The sequence below is a fragment of the Ceratotherium simum genome, chromosome 4, assembly GCF_057802395.1.
Source record: "Ceratotherium simum simum isolate JZ-2026a chromosome 4, ASM5780239v1, whole genome shotgun sequence".
Taxonomy (NCBI): domain Eukaryota; kingdom Metazoa; phylum Chordata; class Mammalia; order Perissodactyla; family Rhinocerotidae; genus Ceratotherium; species Ceratotherium simum.
In genome coordinates, this window is record NC_141903.1 from 72,154,931 (window position 1) to 72,175,997 (window position 21,067).

Below are 21,067 nucleotides of genomic sequence, written 5' to 3' on the forward strand. Positions count from 1 at the left end.
TGGTGCCCAATTTTGCCCTTTGAATGGAAATCTACAAAACGATTTTATTACCACTTAAAAAGAAACCTGGCATATGCTGGTCTTAATTTAAAAAAATTATTTGTGTCAGGAAGACAAGGTAATATTGTTGAGAATGGAATCCTCACCAGAATTTTTCCTCATTGCTATATATCCATCCTTTAGAAGTAATCTCAATGCAGAATCTTAGTATTGATGAAGGCAGACAGAGAGAAGGTATAGGAACTGGCAGGAGAAGCCACCAGCTGACTTAAACTGAGCAGTCTGAGGGGAAAGGGTTACCCAGTCTCCCTACTAGCACATTTTATACAACCAACCTCAGACAAGTGTGCCTTTGTTGAAAACAGGTGAGTTGACCCGGCAACAATACTTTGCATGGTATAGGACCCCAGATGGAACCTGAAGAAACACAAACACAAGCACAAAAAGACAAAAAAATGTGGCAGCTGCTGGTAAGCAAAGTTCCTGACTGCAAAGGAAATGCTTTACTGTAAGCTACACATGCCAAAGGCAGAGTAGAGTCGTGCTCCTGGGAACTGCCTCTCAGTCAATCAAGAGCAGTCCTACACACGTACTGCCCGTGAGAAGGAAAGGTGGGCAGAAAAAGGCAGGAGTTAGGGATATGCCAATAAATTACTAATCCATTTAATCTACTCAAAAATCACATCCTATACACCCAGAAATGTCATTATTGCTTTAAAAGAAAGAAATCTAGATGTGCTATCTAGCTAGGAGTGGGTTCTTAACCAATCCCTTCGCAATGACGAGGTATTTTTGAACATGCAAAACTACGCAGCTATTTTGAAACAGTCCGTGGCCATGCTGAGCTCAGTGAGCTGGTGTCAGGCATGGCTGGCTTGATCAGTACTCAAATGGAACACCACTGTTAAATGACTCACGTTATGGAATCATGTTTACTGAAGTAAAAATTTCTGGGTGTTTCAGTTAAACTATCACTGAAGCACTTTTCCTCCTACAGCAAATTGTAACTCCTGTAAACCACCAATACAACATTGGGAACTTTTTTCAAATGCAGAGCCTGAGAATACTAAAAGCTACTAATCCTCTGAGAAACTTACTTCTGTACAAGCTTATTCCAGTTCTCTTTGACAAAATCCCACACCAGTAAGTGTCCAGGAAAACGTCGGCCCACTGTTCTAATGACAAATGACAGCTTTTGTGTTCGGATGATATCTCCATTGAGGCTAGTTTTCATTAACCTGAAGAGCAAAGCATATTTAGCTTCCAAAATAGTTATTCATGATGAGATGATTGAACTTAAATTAGTATTGGTCTCTTAATTAAATCTCTATAGCAATTCAAGGGATACAAGTTTTGCATTAGTCTAAGATTAATCAATAGATTGAAAACGTCATTTTTTTACATGAAGGAAGAGCTCACTAATGAGAAAGGAACATACATATACTGTCACATAATCATGAATAGTTCTTGATGGAGTAAGTACATTTAGGAAATAAATTCTGGTAGAATTTATTATAATTCTGAAGACTGGTGTTTTTTTCTGTTAAAAACCTTATTTGATTTGAGTAGGCAGGTATATTATCTCTCTTAAAAAACTGGGCTGTTTGAATGATGTGCAAATGAAGATACATTTTTGAATATACTCTTAATATTAACAGTTAACATTTATTGATACTTCACATGTACTAGATAATGTTCTAAATTCTTGACATAACAATGCTTGAAATAATTATTACCTATCCTCATTTTATAGCTTAAGAAACTGAGGTTATGTAATCGCCCAGTTTCACAGCTAACAAATACTAAAGCCTGGCATTCGAACATAAGCAGGTCTCATCTACTATGCTATAATATCTGCTTATAGTGAGAAAACACAAACCCTAAAAAGAATGCAGCAGTATTTTTAACAGGTGAAAAACCCAAACGTCCATCAAGATGTGATGGGTTAAATAATGATAGAGCCATACTATGGAATACCATGCAGCCATAAAAACAAATGAAGTAGGCTTTATGAACTGACACAGCAAATCTCAAAGACTGATCATTCACTAAAAAGAACATCACAAAACATTGGGTGTAGTATAAACCTATGTTTATGTATATAAATATACAGACCAGGACTGACACTTAGGAGAGAGAGTAAGAACGGATCATATGTGAGATACTTTCACATTTTATTCCATTTTCCTAGGTGCTGTTAAAATACTTTATAATGGGAATTTATTAGTGTATTACTAGTTTAAAATAAATTACTACTAATTTAAAAACAAAAACTTTTCTCTATTTGCTTGAGTCAGAGGCTGGCTACTACTTTAAAGAAAATGCCTATTTACAGTGTATTCTTTGGAAAGTGGGTCTGGGCAAGTGCTAAGGACATCTCTGGGACACTATTAGGACTTATCTGAGCAAAATGATACAAGAGAAGCAATGAGACCCAAGTGCTTCCCTCTCCCCTTCCCGGTGTTGACGTTCAAGATACTTTCATAGTTCTCTTGGCTACTTACAGCCCCTCTTCCCCACCACTGAGTGTTCTTCCTGTCAGGAGGCCCTACTTACTGCCCTTCTTTCCCCATGTGAAACTCCCATTTCCAGGCCTTCATAAGCTGAATATTAAGAAGGAAAAGTCTGACAAATTCAAATGAAGGCACAACCTGTAAGCTTTTACATGTTACCTTTTTCTGAAGCGTCTGCATTTTCAAAATGACACCTATGACAGCTTAGACAGAGCAATGCTTTGACCAAAACGAATGAAGCACTGACTGTGGAATTAAAGACAATGTGCCAAGGGGATGAAGGAGTTTTTAAGAAGAAAGTAGAAGCTGGTGGTGATTCTTGGCATCTCTCAACCTCTTTTGAGCAGAGCACTTTCTTCCTATTTGAACAGGTCCAGTCCCTGAGATGAAGCCCAGCACCTGCGGGCTCCTCGCCGCACAGTTCAAGTCAGGTCTGGCCTGGGAGTAAAGGAAGGGAAAGAAAGATCCCAGAGAAAATGAGCTTCCCACCCTAGGAGCACAATGCTTTTATGCTTTTGGTTTCTATATATCATATTCCTTGGGTAGTTTCATACCAGTAAAGTTTCCGTACATCCTCTGAGCTGGCAAGAGCTTCAAGTATTTTATTTTTCTCTGCTTCAGAGCCTATAGAGATGTACTTGCTTAAGAGGAATAACCAGCCTCGTTCAGTTTTTGCTCCAACTTTGAACACAGTAGTCATGACATCAGTAGGTAGGCTGTAAGAGAGGTGGTCAAACATGAGAACAACAGAAAATCCTAAATACAAAGGCAAGGAATTGACTAGTGGTGGTGTTTTTGGGGTCAAAGGAAGTAATAATTAGAAGAGTTTTTACTGTATAACTAATAATCAAGAAAATTTTTAATTCAGTGGCTGCCACTTTCCTAGTGGTATGACTCTAAAGAATATCTATTCAATTTAGTACAATAATTATTCACTAAGCACCCATAAAGAACTAGGCAGGCAACTGGCTGGATGCTGGGGAGGGAAGAGGAGTGAGACAGTCTCTGCCCCCTAGGAACTCACAGGCGATCACAAAGTACAGAACAATAAATGTACACATTATAACACAGTGTGATAAGTTCCAGGATAGACATATAGCAGCAAATGTTGGGGCGGGGCGGTGGGGGGGAAGAGGGGAAGAGGCACAGTTTTGTGCCTTTATTAAGATTTCAGAGCTGGAAAGGACCTCAACAGGTTATCCAAATCCACCACCCCAACTCTTCATCTGACGCTTGAACCTTTTTCTATAACACTCAGTAAGGAACCTGGAGAGAACCAATCATCATCAAAAACATGTCTACTAACTGCCAACTCCACCGGCTCTGCTTTATTCCTAAATTAAAAGACTTGTTTGACACCTCACACCCATTAGGATGGCTCCCATCAAAAATCCAGAAAATAGGGCAGGACCCGTGGCTTAGCGGTTAAGTGCACGCGCTCCACTGCTGGCGGCCCAGGTTTGGATCCTGGGCGCGCACCGATGCACCGCTTGTCCGGCCATGCTGAGGCCGCGTCCCACATACAGCAACTAGAAGGATGTGCAGCTGTGACATACAACTATCTACTGGGGCTTTGGGGGAAAAAAATAAAATAAATAAAATTAAAAAAAAAAAATCCAGAAAATAACAAGTGTTGGTGAGGATGTGGAGAAACTGGGACCCTGGTGCACTGTTGGTGGGAATTAAACTGGAGCAGCCACTGAAAGCAGTATGGCAGTTCCTCAAAAAATTAAAAATAGAACTATCATATGATCTAGCAATTCCACTTCAGGGTATACATCTGAAAGAAGTGAAAGTAGAGTCTCTAAGAGATATTTGTACACCCATGTCCATAGCAGTGTTATTCATAAGAGCCAAAGGTGGAAGCAATCCAAATATCTACCAGTGGATGAATGTGGTATATACATACAATGGATTATTCTGCCTTAAAAAGGAAGGAAATTCTGACACATGCTACAACATGGATGCACCTCAAGGACACTATGTTAAGTGAAATAAGCTAGTCACAAAAGGACAAATATTGTATGATTTCACTTATACGAGGTATTTAGAGCAGTAAAACTCATAAAACAGAAAGTAGAATGGTGGTTGCCAGGGATTGGGGGGAAGGAAAATGGGGAGTTGTTGTTTGGGTAGAGTTTCAGTTTTGCAAGATAAAAAAGTTCTGGAGATTCACTGTACAACAATTTGAATATACTTACACTACTGAATTGTACATTCAAAAATTAAGATAGTAAATTTTATGTTATACGTATTATGCTACAATTTTAAAATAACAGTCTTGTTTGAGAACACAGGTAAACAGAGTTCACCTACATTAACACTCAGTTTTATAACATTTATGGCCCAGGATGAGAAGATCCTGGTTTCAGTATGGTAAAGAGGAAGAGAGTTCATTTGAGTAGAAGCACATGTCACCTTTGAGTTCCATTGGATGCCACCCAATCGTCAAATAGTTTCATGGCAGTAGTGCTGCAGTTCTCTAGGCTGTGGGTGCAAGCAAATTCTAGCAAGACTGACCGAAGCTCTCGAAGAGATGGGGTGCCCTCATCAGTCCACGTTTGCTGTTGGATTTGGCTTTGAAGCAATTTAAATACCCTGGTCTAGAGAGATAAGATGGATTATAATGGAATAATAATAATTAGGAAAACCAGAAAAATCAGGACAACTAGATCTCTTTTTCCCAAAATTTACCAAAGGAGAAAAAAAAGAGGGGCATAGATATTCCTCATTAAATATCAACTGACACATGAAACTCACATACAGCTGGGATGAAACCATTCAATAACAATGGCTATATACATAGGGCTGCTATAGCCAAGGGGGACTTTTAATGACAGAACACAAAAAGAATTAATGACTTCTGTGCACTAGGAAACCTTTCTTCTGTGTGTACTCAGCTAGAAGTTATTTTCCTGCCAAAAAGTATCACCTACAACCATTGCTAGAAGGAAGATGGAACTTCCTGATCTCAGGACTTTAGGATCCATAAATCCATAAAGCAATGAGAGAAAAATATACTTCTTTACTAATGGGTAGATGTTTAAATGTTTCTGAATCCAATATTAAGGGAATATTTAAAATATCAACTAGTTTGATGCTACAACAAATTAATCTAATCAAATTAGCAAACCAATGAAACCTACAGGGAAGAATAGTTGTTTATAGTTATTTTTTCTATCCCTCAAATTCTCATTTAAAAATTTTTCGAACCTACAGAAAAGCTACAAGAATAGTACCATGAACACTCATACGCTAGATTCACAGGTTTTTAACACTCTTACATTTGCTTTATTTCTATGTGTGTATAACACACATACAGACATTTGTTTTTCTGGTTTTAGCTGAGCCACATGAAAGTAAGTCACAGATATCATATTTCATTTATAAATATTTAGCATGCAACTCCCAGAAATAAGGACATTTTCCTACATAACCATAATAGCTTATCATCTTAAGAAAGTTAACAGTTATTCAGTAATATCATCTACTATTCAGTCCATTCCTATAGTTACTTCTGAATGAGAAGTCATTCTTAAATGTATACTTAACGATATTAAGAAACCAACAAATCTCTTATTTTTCTTTCATCTCTCCCCACAACAAAAGCATAGAAGCTGTTCATAGGATATGGAAGTACTGTCATATTGCAAGCTATGGTGCATGGGGAGGCATGAGGCCACGTGGGATTTAAAAAAATCATCATATGAAATATGCATGTATGAATGCCACTAAAAGGAACAAGAATTCCAATATAAAAATGCTTATAGGTATCTTTTAGAAAACTTTCGTGGCTATCAATAAGGAGAATCAAAATGAAAAAATTTACAGGCATGCCCCACCCACAGGGTTCTCAGCACAGGGGGATTTCTTCCCACTGGGACTTCCTGAACACCATCACCATTGTCATGTCTCATCTCAAGTCGTCAAGTACCACAGATGACCACACGCAAAAAACTCAACCTCAGAAAATTAACTCAGGTACTTCAGAGAGCATTATACTCTTCCAGAGTGCCACTCTCAGTACCTAAAATGAATCCTAGTTGGAGAGTTGTCAACTGCTGAGGCCATTTTCTCAGCAGAGCTTCTCTGAATAAGTCTCTCACGGAGCTGACTATACGAATGGAAAAAAGAATCTGTGCAAGGAGGACTCAAAGTTTGTAATAATATGTCAACTCGCTTTTGTCTGCTTCAAAAGCAGTGAAATAGAGAACAGACACCTTGTGGAATGTGTGAGCAACAAAGCTTGCGAGTCATCAGGAGGACAGGAAGTGGAAAAATGCCACGCTGACTGATAATGCAAGGAACCTAAGAGCAATGCAGCAGACCCTACTGGATACACATGACTGCATTGGGGCATGCTGCCTTCCACTGGCCTGACCTTCCTTCTCAACAGCATCATGATAGCACCATCCCAAATGAATGAAGAATACAAGAAATTTAAAAGAGTCAAATAGAAACAAAGGAAAAATGAGAGAAAAAGAGTTATGTTTGAAATACTATTAAAAAAATCTCAGTGGAGCAAAATGGCAATGCTCCTTGAGAGTTTACTAAAACATAAAGAAGCCAGTGGAAAAAAATGGCACTTTAAAATACTGGAAGCAAGGAAAACCTGACACTGAAGATGCCGAGGCTAATTCCAGAGTGGTCACTCCATCGGAATTATGGGGTACAATTTTACTAGTTTTTCCCTGCACCATACAGTCAAGAGGAATTCCCCAAGCAGTTGATTTTAAATGTATTTCAAATGATAACATAATAGAGCAAAAGATTTTATTGAAAAAAAAACTCTGTTTTTAGAAAATTCCTGCTGGTTATAAAATATTTTTATAAGTAATCCAGGTTATGTTTTTAATATTAATAAACCATAGCAAGCGTTTCAAATTACCTTTCCCTTTTAGAAATAAAATTAAACCTGTTTTTCACGGTTCTAAATTAATTTTTTGAAATTTAAATTCATTAAACAATAGAATCCAATCCTCTGATTTCATAAAGTGCAAAGGACAAGTGGGGAGAGAGAATAAATTGATGGGTTATACAAGCTACAAACATTGGATATGCAATAAAATGCAACAATAATAACACAAAATGATTTAAAAAATAAAACAGACAGGGAAAGATTCTGGCACTTATGTACGTATTACATTTTGATTTACTGCTTTAATTTTACACTGAGATGCCCAGGGAGTTCTTTCTTGGATCAACAGAGCTTCTTAAAAGTGAAGTGCCAGCTTTTATTACAAAAGGTTTATCCCACCAACCCTTCAGATATAAAAGAATGACAGACTTAGAAGTGATGAAACAGGAATATGGCTGGGATCAGATGCTAACATCAGATGTGAACAATCTGACAGAATTCAAATGCGCCTCCAGACCCTACCCACCACAGGACTACAGCACACACCACAAAATGTGATATAAAAGTATGTATGTAGGTATGTGCAGCCTACATAACAAAATGACCAATAAATGCACACAATGCTCTGCTGACAATGACATAAAAAATTAATTAGACACCAGTCTTAATCACATATACTATTTGAAGATTGGATCCAAGGACTCAGAAATATCTGTCATTCCAATATCTGACTGCAGTGTGTCAGATTTCATATTTTGAGAGTTTTGATGCTACCAGCATGCCCTAAGATTAGAATAAGAATTTTTTTTTCTTGGTGCAGGAGATCAGCCCTGAGCTAACATCCGATGTTGATCCTCCTCTTTTTTGCCAAGGAAGATTGGCCCTGAGCTAACTTCTGTGTCCATTTTCCTCTACTTTATATGGGACGCTGCCACAGCATGGCGTGACAAGCAGTGTGCGCCCAGGATGCGAACCTGCGAACCCCGGGCTGCCACAGCTTGTGCCACCGGGCCGGCCCCTAGAATAAGAATTTTAAAGAGACAATTTCTCCCTCTTGATGAACCAGAGCTAACCTGACTTTGAACTAACAATCAAGTATATGAAGATCTACAGCAGGGAAAGGGCTGCGGTCTCACAAATTCGTACTAAGCCTCCTGCCCCTGCCCTCTAACCATCGGTCCTGCTGGACCCCACCCTGAAGTATGTTCTTAAACACATACCTGCCCAGCAAACTGGAAATCATCATCTGGGATGAGGATGCAGAGTTACTTAAGTGTCACAGTAGGAAAATATTCAAAAGGTCTAACTTCTTGAATTGAGTTTAGCGTCTGTGTTCTCAGCACAGGGATAGCTTGAGGTAAGCATCAAGTGCTTCTTGACATTAGGCGCTCAACAGTTAATGGAAAGAGGCAGAGGGCAGAATGGCTTCTGCCATCATGAAGTTTACCTAGCTGGGCAGCTTCAGAGTAAGCAGATATTCTGCCTCCTCTTAGGGTATATTCAGTACCAACACTGTCCTTTAATAGTGAAAAAAAGTGAGTGATAGGTACTAATGTTATTTATTGCTACTTATACTGAGTTGAATAGTGTCCCCCTAAAATTCATGTCTGCTTGGAACCTGTGAATGTGACCTTATTTGGGAATAGAGTTTTCGCAGATATAATCAAGTTAAGATGAGGTCATACTGGATTACAGTGGGCCCCAATGACAGGTGTCCTTACAAGAACAGGGAAATTTGGACACAGAAACACAGGGAGAATGTCATCTGAAGACAGAGGCAGAGATTGTAGTGATGCATCTACAAACTAAGGAATGCCAAGGATTGCTGGCAACAATCTGAAGATAGGAGAGACACATGGAACAGATTCTCCTCAGAAGGAACCAATCCTGCCCTGCCAACACCTTGATTTTGGCCTTCTAGTTTCCAGAACTGTGAGAGAATAAATTTCTGTTGTTTAAGACACGAAGTTTGTAATAATTTATTACGACAGCCCTAGGAAACTAATATACTACCCCAAATGGTGTTGATTTGATATAGCACTAATAACCCCCAAAGTAATTATAGAAATTCTATAATAAAAAATATGTTATACAATGAAGTAAACTGGTGCTGGATCAATTGGATATCCATATTGAAAAACAATGAATCTTTATCTACCTCACACCATATACAAAAAGCAATTCCAGATGGATCCTTACACCACACACAAAAATCAATTCCTCACACCATATACAAAAATCAATTCCAACTAAGTACCTTTACTTAAATGTAAAAGGAAAAACAAGCAAGTTTTCAGAAGAGAACACAGGAGAATATCTTGGAGTATGCAGATTTCATACACTAAAATAATTTATGCTCATCAAAAAATATCATTAAGAGATGAAAAAGTAAGCCAGAGTGGAAGAAGATATTTGCAAGTATACATGATCAACAAAAGACTCATACTTAGAATATATAAAGAACTCTTACAAATCAATAAGAAAAAGGCAGACAATCCGATAGAAACATAAATGAAAGACTTGGGCACTTCAAAAAAGAGAACATCCAGAGGTCAATAAACATATCAAAAGGAATTCATCTTCACTAGTGATTAGGGAAATACAAATTAAAGCTAAAATTGCAATGCCACTCTGTACCCATCCGAATGGCTGAAAGGAAAAAGATTTACTATTAATACTAAGTGTTTGCAAGGATATAGAGCCAGAATGGAACTCGAATTCTCATACACTTCTCATGGAGTGTAAATTGGTAAAATCTGGAAAAAAGTGTTGGTTGTACAGTATTAACTATGCATCTGCTATGACTCAGTAATTCCAGTGTCAGACAGATACCCTATAGAAACGCATACAGATATTCACCAAAGATAACGTACAAGAATATTCACAGCAATGCTATTCGCAATAGCTCCAAACTGCAAACAACCCAAATGTCCATCCACAGTAGTCACAGTGCCTAATAAATGGCCAAGGTTTTTAATACACTAACGGCAGAAAGTCTGTGTTGGATTGTAAGTTTGCCCTAAAGAGACCAATAAGTTATTTGCATACTATTTGGAAATGCACATAAATATTAAAAAAAATACTATTACTAACATTTTGGATATAAAACAAATCTCAAATATAAGTTGACAACTTCATTTCCAAGACAATAACTAGATGTGGGTCTGTCATTTTAAACCTTAAACACATGGTCTACAAGCTTTTCAAACTCTTTTAATTTAAAATCTCAGTTTAAAAAAGAAAAAAAATGATAGCAAGAAATAAACAGCTTTGCTTTTTCCAACAAAAAGGTATCCTTTGAAAGACAGCTAGCACACAAATTAATTAATTTAAGATAAAGCAACATAACATAAAGAGTAGGCTTTGGAGTGAAACTAAGCTGGGTTTGAATCTCAGCTTTATAATTTACTAGGTAAGTGACTTTGGGGAAGTTATTTAGTCTCATTTATCTAATGGGGGTAGAAATATTTATTTGGCATTGTGTGAGGATTAAACAAGGTAATCTTCATTAAGCACTAAGTATGGTGTGAAGAACATAAGGGGCACTGAAATGCACTTGTTTCTGGTGAGTTGCACTCATTTATTCATTCAACATTTACTGAGTGTCACTATGGGCCAGGTCACATTCCATGCCCTGGTTTTTATTAAGGCTGGTAGTTGAAAGCCTTATGAAATAGAAGAATGATAAAAATCTTAACAGTTAGAAGACACCTCAGACTTCATTTAACTTAAGCATTTCACTTATGGGTAGTAGGTTAGGGGTGGCTCCTTTGGGGTCAGATCAGAAACTTGTGCAGAAGAGTGCTTTTCAAGCTCCATATGGGCCCCCTGGCCGGCATTCCCTCCCGCACTGAGAATCATGCATGTGTGAGAGAACTCATCACAGGGGATGAGCAGTAAGACAGTAAGAGTGGCAGACAGGAGGTTGTGAAAAAATAAAAAAAGATGTAATCCAACCCCTTCCTTTTATCAAGGAGGACACCAAGACCCTAAAAACTTATTCTAATTCCAGGTCTAACGCTTTCCTCCTTTTCCTGAAAGCTGCCTTTTGCCTGGTCCCTGGAAAATCTGACTAGTTTATAAAGCAAACTCTGTTGTCAGAATGTGCTGATTCAGAGAATTAGATAAAACAAAGAATTCATCACTCCCTCCCAAGCTTTTAAAGACTCGGTCAACAGTTTAATAATGCAAGTGTCTGAAATAACAACTATTAAGATCAGCTAATTGGTTTTAAAACAGCCAAAGCAGCCTCCAACACCAAGACTCCTTTAGTGCTTTGCAGAGAAACTTATATCCACCAGCATCATCATCCATAAGATAGGTTATTGGTAAGGACTCCTAAAATAGAATATTCTCAATAAAATATAACTGTTATTTTATAATGACTACTAGGAAATTACTGGAGAGCACTACTTTGCAAAAAGGCCCATTTCAAGCATTTATTATACAAAAATAAACTAGGATTTGAATAGAGAAATTTTCTTTACATGTGACCCCATTTTGACAGCAGTGTCAGAGTCTATATTTTGATACTCAAACAAGACCACGTCATGCTAAGCCTTTATCAATTCTTCATGATAAGCAGTGACACTTTGATTCAAAGTAAAGATTTCACAAATAGGAAAGTGAAGAAAATGGAATTCAACTGGTTGTTTTTTCAGCCTATTACTGCCGAATGGAGCTGTGAATAATAATCATAGACAAGCAACCCAGAAGTTGGTAAAAAGGCAGACTCACCACCAGTCTTGAGGCCAGATCCATGTATCCCAGTTTTTCAAGGAGGTTATAGATGAGGCCCGTTTGGAATAGGGCTTCAGTGATGGGTGCGGTAGAGGTCTCATTTCCAAGATAATCAATCAAATCAAAGGCCCTCTGAAGAGGCACCTTGCCTAGGCTAAACGGTAAAAGAACAGAAAAAGTAAATGTGCTGAGACAGGAAGATGAACTCTATGCATGCTGAGAGAGAAATTTTATGGCTAGATGGTGAGTCTTGAAGACCTAAAATTTAAGCTTAGAGTGGCATTCTGTAAAGTTACCCTAAATACTATTATTTTTTACTTAAGTTCATGTGTGTGACCCAAGGTTAAAGACATATTTCAGGAGAAAGATAAACAATAGCTCAGTTTTTATTCCATAAGTCACCTGTAAACTGCTACTGACTCAGGAAAAGCACTACAATGTCTTAGGTGAGAAAAGACGAAGAGTACTAATTTTACTTATTTATTAATTGCTTATATTTACCAGGTGAGAGCAGGTGGCATAAAGAAGATTTGAATCAGAAAGAAAATTTTTTATTTGTTATTTGTACTTGAATTTGTCAAACTTGTTAAGGCAAGGTCCACTGTTAACTTATGTGAGTACATTTTAAAAATGAACCATTTATAGAAATCATAACAATGATGGCTGAGACACTAGGTCACTGCCATTCTTAGCTTTGGGATTCTGTAACACACGGGGGGGTTGGGGAGGCAAGTGGTACACAAAAAAAGAGGCTCCAGCTATCAGAGATGTCCCTCAAACCAGTGGCCAAGCACTAAGCTTCACAATTAAACCAACTGCTGCTTGAGAAGAATTCTCTCATGAAATAAAACAAAGCTTGAACTCCTGCATCAATTTATTCAGCATATATGTGTCCTGCTTGTTGGTATCTACAGTATTGAAGTATTATTTAAATCTTGTTATTTAACTGTTCAATATGTGTGTAGTTGATGTTTCTATATACATTATAAAGCCCTTGAAGGCAAGGAATATGTCTTATATTTTTCCAATCCTCCAAAATGAATTATACCTAACAGGCAATACATGCTAGTTCTTTTGAGCTGTTTTTCTAAAACGTTCTTTTCCTCAATAACACTCGTTTAAAAAAACCCCACAAAACCCAAACCAAGCATACTCTACCCTGCAAGTTCAAAGATGTTGTTGATGAGGTTGGCTCGGTCTTTGTCACTGAGGACATAAGGATTTGTTTTCAACTGTTTGATTAGTGCTTCCCAGTCGTCATCTGCATAATGTACAATATAATAGCCACTCATGTTTGTATTGACTTTGACCCACTGCACTTCTTCTGTAAGATTGATGACACCTAATACAGACCAAAAAATGAGAGAGAGAGAGAGAGAAGACAATGGGGCAAGAAAAAATATTAAATGGATGCTTTGTATGTTTCAAAGTTAATATGGTATATTTTTATATTTAATTATTCTTCTAAGAAACTAAATGTCTGCCTCCCAGTGCAGTTATTCTAATGTTAACGAAGATCACCATTCATTCATTTAACAATGATTTATTTAATGGTGAACAAGGTAAATATGTCCCTTCTCTCATAGATCTTACAGTCTAATGTAACCAGGCAAGTAGAATATCATATAAATGTTATCGATGGAAGAAGAAAATATGGCATTCTATGGAAGCACAAAGAAGAAATGTTTCATCCTCTAGCGGAGGTTGAGAGAACTTTCTTGGAAGAAATGACACCTAAGTTGAGACTTCAGGATACAGAGGTATTAGCCAGGTGAAGAGGTACCCTGAAGTGTTCAAGGGCCAGAGAGAAAGTGGACCTGGTGTCCATGCATTGAACTGGCTCCCAAGTTCACTGTGGCTAGAGCAGAGAAGCAGGGAGAAGGGGAAAGTGTGTGTAGGGCGAGGCAGCAGGGGAAGATAGGGAGAGAAGTGTATAAAATGTGTTCCATCCCAGCCTTTGTCTTTTGTTATGTTAGCAAAGGAAGAACAAAGAAAATCATTTAGAAAAGTCACATAATTCAAAGCTGGCAAGATAATCATTAGGGAAGGATTAAGGTCTCATTAGGCATAAATAAGAAATAACTGAGTTAAAATAATAGAAAAGTGATATGCACTCTTGGGGCCCCTACCATTACACATATAAATGCTGAGAGAACTGTTAGAAAATTTTAAGGAATGATTTCAATTAATGTACAATTAATAAGGAGCTACAAAATAGATGACCACAAAAATATATTACTATAAAAGCTGACTAAAAAATATATGTAGGAATTTTTAAAATCCTTAAAATTACTAATCAAGAAATGTCCTTTAAAGTTGGCAACAAAGACATGGATTTAGTATCCTAGTTAAGGGTAGCCTTCTAAGCACCTTAAGGTTTACTATTTACTAGAATACAAGCCCCATGAGCTTACATTTTGTTCACTGCAACTCCCTCAGTGCCTAGACCAATGTTTCTAGCAGGTACTCCAAAAATACTTGGTTAATTAATGAATTAATGAACAAAATAACTAAGTCATAGTAAATGGTTTCAAAGAAAATCTAAATAAGGTTTGTAGATGTTTATGACGTAAGTTTTCTTCCCCATTTTAAAGTAAGGAATACTAATTTTTAAAATTATTACAAAGATGAGTAGAGATAAGAAAAATAATCTAAACTCAGATAATGACAGCATTGTGCAATGTATTTCCTGCCGACACTTTTTGTATACACATTTTAATTGACATAATATTTCACACAGTGGATCTATATGCGTTTATTTTTATACTGATTTTTCACCTATCAGATTCCATCCCCCACCATTTTTCCATTGTCTTCATATGCAGTGTTCAAATATCTTCATAATATTCTATTTCAAGACCTACCACAGTTTAGCCAATCTCCTATTTGGAAACATTTAGACTGTTTAAAAATTTTCACTATCGTAATAATTCTGTATTAAGGCTTTTGCACATGAAACGCTGTAGAAACACATTTAAACCCTTTAGTACCTGAAGTCTTAGGTTCTATCAACTTCAAAAGCATGAATTATTAAAATTTATCAGATTCTCTTAATACTTTAGTTACTCCAATTCTACTGAAACTACAAAAGATATTTAAGATAGAAAAGACACATTCTGATCATGTTTTAACATGACACACCAGATAATCAGTCTTTTTCATTAAATTCCATACTAATTTCTGTTTTACTGCTGATTTAACAACAGATGGGAAAGATCAATTACATTAACAGGGTTTATTCCTTTTTCTAGAGCAGAATGCAGTTCTAAGGAATATCTGTGAGGGCAACAGTAGCTGCTCCAAGTTGGAGACATTTTATGACTAATGAAATTAACTTTATCATTACTAATCCAAAAATATCAACACTCTGCAGGTCACCAAACACAATTTCCTACAGAGCTTTTACCAAGAAAGGACCTTGGGAAGAAGGACTAAAGAGCTCCAAATCTCCCTTCCCAAAAAAGGAGGCAAGGAATGATAAATATGGCAATTTTTCCACTGAATAGATGCAGGAAAATATTGAAATACAGAGTATCTTGGCTGATAAGCAACTTGCCATGTTGTAAACCTAGCCAAGTCCAGATGGTAGAAAGGAGGAACACAGCTGGGAGTGTACTTGAAATTATTATTGTCATCTTGATGACAGAATATAAAGCAGTTCAGCCAACAGCATAGAGAGGAGAGTTATCATTTAAAGAATCAACATATTAGTCTCTTTCAGGTCTTCCGAATGATCCAGAATGGAGGACTTTAAAACCACAGGTATCAAAAAATAATAGCTTTACACACAAGGGAGGTAACTACCTCCTGCAGCTCAAATGTGGATGAGGCTCCCCTCATATGTTTTTAATTTATTATAATCATTAACAGATTAACAGTTCAATTTTCACAGTCCATTGAGTAGTAAAAAAGAGCGAGCAACTCCAATCTTACATGGCAGAAGCCCAGATGAAGTAATCTAATAGCGATTTTAAAAAACTATTTGTCAATGAGTTATGAAAATCAACTACTGTTTTATCAAGAAACATTAAAGTACAGAAACAAAAAACATGTTTTTACTACAAAGTTGCAAAATTTCCTGCATAGTTCGCTCCAGAGGGCTAGCATGATACATGCAGCTGAACAGCATCCCCTCTTGTTCAAAAGCATTCCTTTCTCCAATACCCCTTTCTTCTCCTTTTTTTCATTAGGGGGGAAAAAGGCAAGAGCAGAGAATGGCACATGATAAATATCTTCATTATATGCCCTTCCTTCTTCTTTTTTCCAATTGCCCTTCACTCCAATGACTTATCTTTTAGTTTCAGAGAAATAATTTCTGGCATAGTGATATCCTTTTAGAAACATGAATGTTTCAAGTTAGATTTAACATAAAAATTTCCTACAGTTAAAGAGCTTAGATTTGAGCAAGATGTAGATGAGAGAGAGAGAGAGAGAAGAGGGGAGAAGGTGACAGGAAGGAAGGGGTAGGGAAGAGACTCACTTTTTTTGTATATTTCTTTAATATGTACCTTAGAAAAATGGCCCCTTTCAGTCCTTCTTATGTACAACAACTGTTAGTTGTTCAAAATTCATGTATGTCGGGAAAATTGACAAAAACATTGACCAAATATAACTCCTGCACTTGATTGCACTAATGGACTAACCCAGCAACCCTGGCATTAGAACACATGGAAACATACTATAGATTTAACAAACCACCAAGATAACACACTGTACTAAAGTCACATGGCTTAAAATAAGCCTCTGTAGTCATAATCTCTGCTATATTTCTTTTGAGAAAAGAAAAAATTAAAATGCAATTAAAATAACAGTGATTCTCACTGAAGCATCAGGAACCAAGAAGACCCAAGTGTTCTCAGGGTCAAAAATTTTTGTGAGGACAGAACGTTTTCAACGCGGACTCTCAAAATCTGAACTGGCAGGAATGAAAACAGCAGGAGCAGCAAGGGAAATAACACAGTTAAGAAGAGGAAGTAACAGACACTGCTTTCATCATATATTGGCTCAGTTCCAGCTGTAGATGAAACCAATTATATACTGGTGCATTTTGCATATTTCCCTTTACTAAGAATATTTTCAAATGAAGGGAAACAGAAGATATCATTTTATCAGGCTTTGAATGCTCTGTTCCTAGAACTTTTTGCAGTGAGATTTGAAATTGAGTCACTTCATTATAGACTAAAATTTATTCATCTAATAAATGTTTGTGTGCCTACTGGGTGCTAAGGTTGCAAAAGTGATTCATATAGCCATGATCTCTACCTCCAATGGGGGATACAGCTTATGTGGGGATAGATATAAGTGAAACGGTACTTACAGTGTATTAAAAGTAAAGAATGTTATTAAAACACATAAGCAGGGCATCTAACCTTCCTGGGGTGAGGGACGGCTTCCTGGAGCAAGCAGTGGGTCAGTGGAGACTTACAGAATGAATGGGAGTGGCGAGACAAGAGTGTTCTTCCAGAAGAGAAAACAGCACATGCAAAGGCTCAGACACAAGAGGCAGTATGACACGTTTGAGTTGCTGAAACAATTTTTGTGCAGTGGAAGCACCGAGTGCCAGGTAAGGGCTTAGAAAGAAAAGGCGATAGCAGGAAAAATGAGCAAGACTTTGAGGTATAAATCTCAAAAAGAGGTAAGAAGCTCACATATAAACTGACCTAAAAAATAAAGGGCTAACAAAAGCAGATTTCTTATTGTCCAATTATTTCTAATACCGCCAAAAACTTATATACTATAGGAAGCTTCGCAAAATTTCCTTATCGGTCCTTTTCAAATAGGGAGATGGGATTATTTGTTCTCTTTCAGGTCAGAGACTATCCTTCCAGGGCCCACGTAAAGTATGGAGTTTTGTTTTCATCGAAGAAGGCAGCACTTTTTTGCACCTCCAGCTATGCTATGTTAATCAAAGATATGATGACATCATCACTGTTCTTAGTGCTTTAAATAATGAGATTGTTGTTGTAACACTACACTCTAGTTAAACTGCAATGCAACTGGTATGCTCATGTACTTCAACTGGCATTATAAATTGTTACCACACAACAGAAGCACAACTGAGAAATACGTATTAAATCACAAAAGGTAATAGAGTCTTCATTTGTTAGAAACATTCCTGTGAAAAAGTTCATATAATGAAAAAACAGTTAAGACCTCTAATTTTTATTGAGGCATTTTTTTTTAATAGAAACTAATGGTGAATCAGTGTCCAACAGTAAGGAAAGACTGAGTCAATTACTGTGTATGTTAAGTTTAAAAAAAAAAGGCAAGATACAAAAATCACATGTACACAATATCAACTGAGTAAAAAATATTTTAAAAAGTGACTAGAAAGAAATATTCATGACAGTAGTTATGACAGGGTGATAAGATTTGTTCTCTATTTTCTAGATTTTATGTAATATGGATATATTATGTTTAAAGATTTATTTTTTCAATAATAACATTAATAACAATAGCTAGCATTTATATAACATGTAACATGTTCTAGGTGCTTCATATAAGTGAACTCAATTACTCCTCATCATAAAGTCAGTGTAATTACCATCTCTGTTCTACAGCTGAGGGAATAATGAGGCTCAGAGAGGTCACATAACTCACCTAAAATCATACAATTGAACCAGGCAATCTGGCTCCAAAGTTCATTCCCTTAACCACTAAGCTACACTCCCCTCTCAAAAATATAGGATTGAACACCAGATCCAAATTCAAACAAGAAATTTTCCCTTTCCATAAATCTAAAGTATCACTAATGGTTCCTGCAGAACCCAAGAGCCTTATGTTCTTTCAGGATGTAAATTAAGAGGATAAATGGTGTGGCATTCATAGTGGTATTTAACAGATGGTCAGAAACTACATTTCAATAGCTTTTTATAGACTCCTTGTGGGTCAGCATATACAATCTCTACATTTTATTATCCCCCTCCTTGCAGTCATAATTTCCTGCCCCATTTTCTCAATACTAAAAAACGTATACTATGTCTACAGGACATTTTGTAATAATTATTTACTATAAATCTAGATCATGAATCAACCTTTCTTATGCATGAGAATCATCTCGAGTGCTTGTTAAAAATGCAGGTGCCCCAGCTCACCCCTAGAAAGTAGACCAACAAAGCACACTTTAAGAAACTGCTTTACTTCTACTACTTCTTACTTTGTAACATAAAAGATTTATCTGGGACATAAAAACATAACATTTGCTATTGTCTACCAGCATTGCCAGCACATTCAGTGCAATTTTTTAGACCTTATTTCGCATGACTAAGAAAGACCAGTTTCATGCAAGATACAGAGAATCAATCTCACTTTAGTCACATCTTGTATAGATGACTCATAAAACCAGCTCAGAGAGTGTGCACATCAGAAAGTGTAATCTCCTTTCTGCTGCTTGGTCAGATTTTTTAGAAATACGCTGTTTCCAATTTCTTATCAGAAAAGTATTAATTATAGTCAAACCTGATTTCTTGTCCAGTAATAGTACCAATGGATATTTTGAATAATTTCTTCCTTCAGTGACACAGGATAGTGGAATATGCCACAGATAGCTGTAAAAAGAAAATATTGGAAAATTATTACTTTTCCCTGTATTTCAGTCGGTTATACATAGTTTGTTGGGTAGTTTTTTTCGCAGGAAAGTGAAATTTTTCAAGCTATTCCCAGAAAGGGATAATCTTGTTAGGTTTCATAAGAACCTATGATTATGAAACATTTAAAAACACTTGAACCTGAGAGGACAAAAGAGATAGCAGGGAAAGAAAGAGGGCATGCACCTTGCATCTGAAGGCTGAATTTCAGGCTTCACATTTAAAAAGAATCTTTCTTGTTGTACAAGAAGTTGCTTTCCTTTTCTTTGAACAGTCACCAAAGGAAATCCTTTCTGCAGGGTCCAGGTTTTCATCATTTTCTTTACATCCAGTGTTTTGTTTGTGACCTATTAAAAAAAAGAATAAATTATTTTTACTTAAACAGTTTAAAAACTTTACAGTTTGTCTGTACTTTCCCTTCTTCCCTACCACATTCTATGAAGACTGCATTTAATGCTAATATAAAAAAGAAGCACGAATGCTGAGTTGAACGTACATTTCTAATCTAGGTAAGTGAGCAACCGTTAAAAGGAAAGTAACCTGGAACAGAACTAAGTGATAACTAAAGAGAGTGAGAGAGGCACTATGTTGGAAAAGCAGCACATATGATATCAACCAACTGAGCATTCACTAAAAACCCTAAGAGGGTATATGCGCTCCTTCAGGTCACAATACCACCATCTAGAAGGAATGAAGAATGACAGAGAGCCTAGAATCGGAAGCACCGCTACTCCCATGAATCAGCTGAGTCCAGATTTCTCTTTTTTCCCCAGACTCTCTGCTTTTATAAATGTTCAAGTTCATCTTTTAAAGAACTAATATTGTGAGAGCACCAGGGAGCAGCAGCAGTAGAAGAGTAAAATATAAACAGGTCGGTCACCTCGACTTTAAGTCTCTCTAGAGAACAGTGGTAAACTTTTTTGAAAGTCACAGACCCTCTTTCCCAGAAAACACATGAACTTATCTACAAAATCTAGAATCCAGTGTCAGAGGCTCACAGACCCTCTAAAGCCCATTGTCCCTAAGACATCTGGTATCAATGATTAAGAAGCAACTTGCAAACAACTCTCTTTAAAGCAGGTTAGTTAAACCTATGATTCAAATTACTTTTTTAGATTACATATGGATTTGAATTGTAAGCAACTAAAATAAAGTACTGAAAATGTTTGGTAATATCACTCCATTATAGCAGGCCTTACCTCAATCACTATATGCCTATTTATCCTTTTACAGTTTTTCCACTTCCCATTCATTTTTTTTCTATACTCTGCCTTATGATTCCTGCTTTTCTTTCGTGGCAGGAAAGGATGAAGCAAATCTTCTCAAATTCATTATGATATTAATCTTAGATTTTTCATGGCTCTGACCTA

General features: G+C 36.8%; 1 protein-coding gene across 1 annotated transcript in view; it reads right to left on the reverse strand.

The window, feature by feature from the left end:
* Positions 1 to 21,067, reverse strand: part of LNPEP (leucyl and cystinyl aminopeptidase) — a 93,731-nt gene that overhangs the window by 8,567 nt on the left and 64,097 nt on the right. The window contains exons 10-17 of the mRNA XM_004420347.3: positions 19,884 to 20,044; positions 19,570 to 19,658; positions 13,270 to 13,453; positions 12,109 to 12,265; positions 4,932 to 5,116; positions 3,068 to 3,229; positions 1,098 to 1,238; positions 336 to 417 (exon numbers count right to left, since the gene is read on the reverse strand). Of these exons, the coding sequence (XP_004420404.1) occupies positions 336 to 417; positions 1,098 to 1,238; positions 3,068 to 3,229; positions 4,932 to 5,116; positions 12,109 to 12,265; positions 13,270 to 13,453; positions 19,570 to 19,658; positions 19,884 to 20,044 (1,161 nt within the window). The remainder of the gene's footprint in view (positions 1 to 335; positions 418 to 1,097; positions 1,239 to 3,067; positions 3,230 to 4,931; positions 5,117 to 12,108; positions 12,266 to 13,269; positions 13,454 to 19,569; positions 19,659 to 19,883; positions 20,045 to 21,067) is intronic.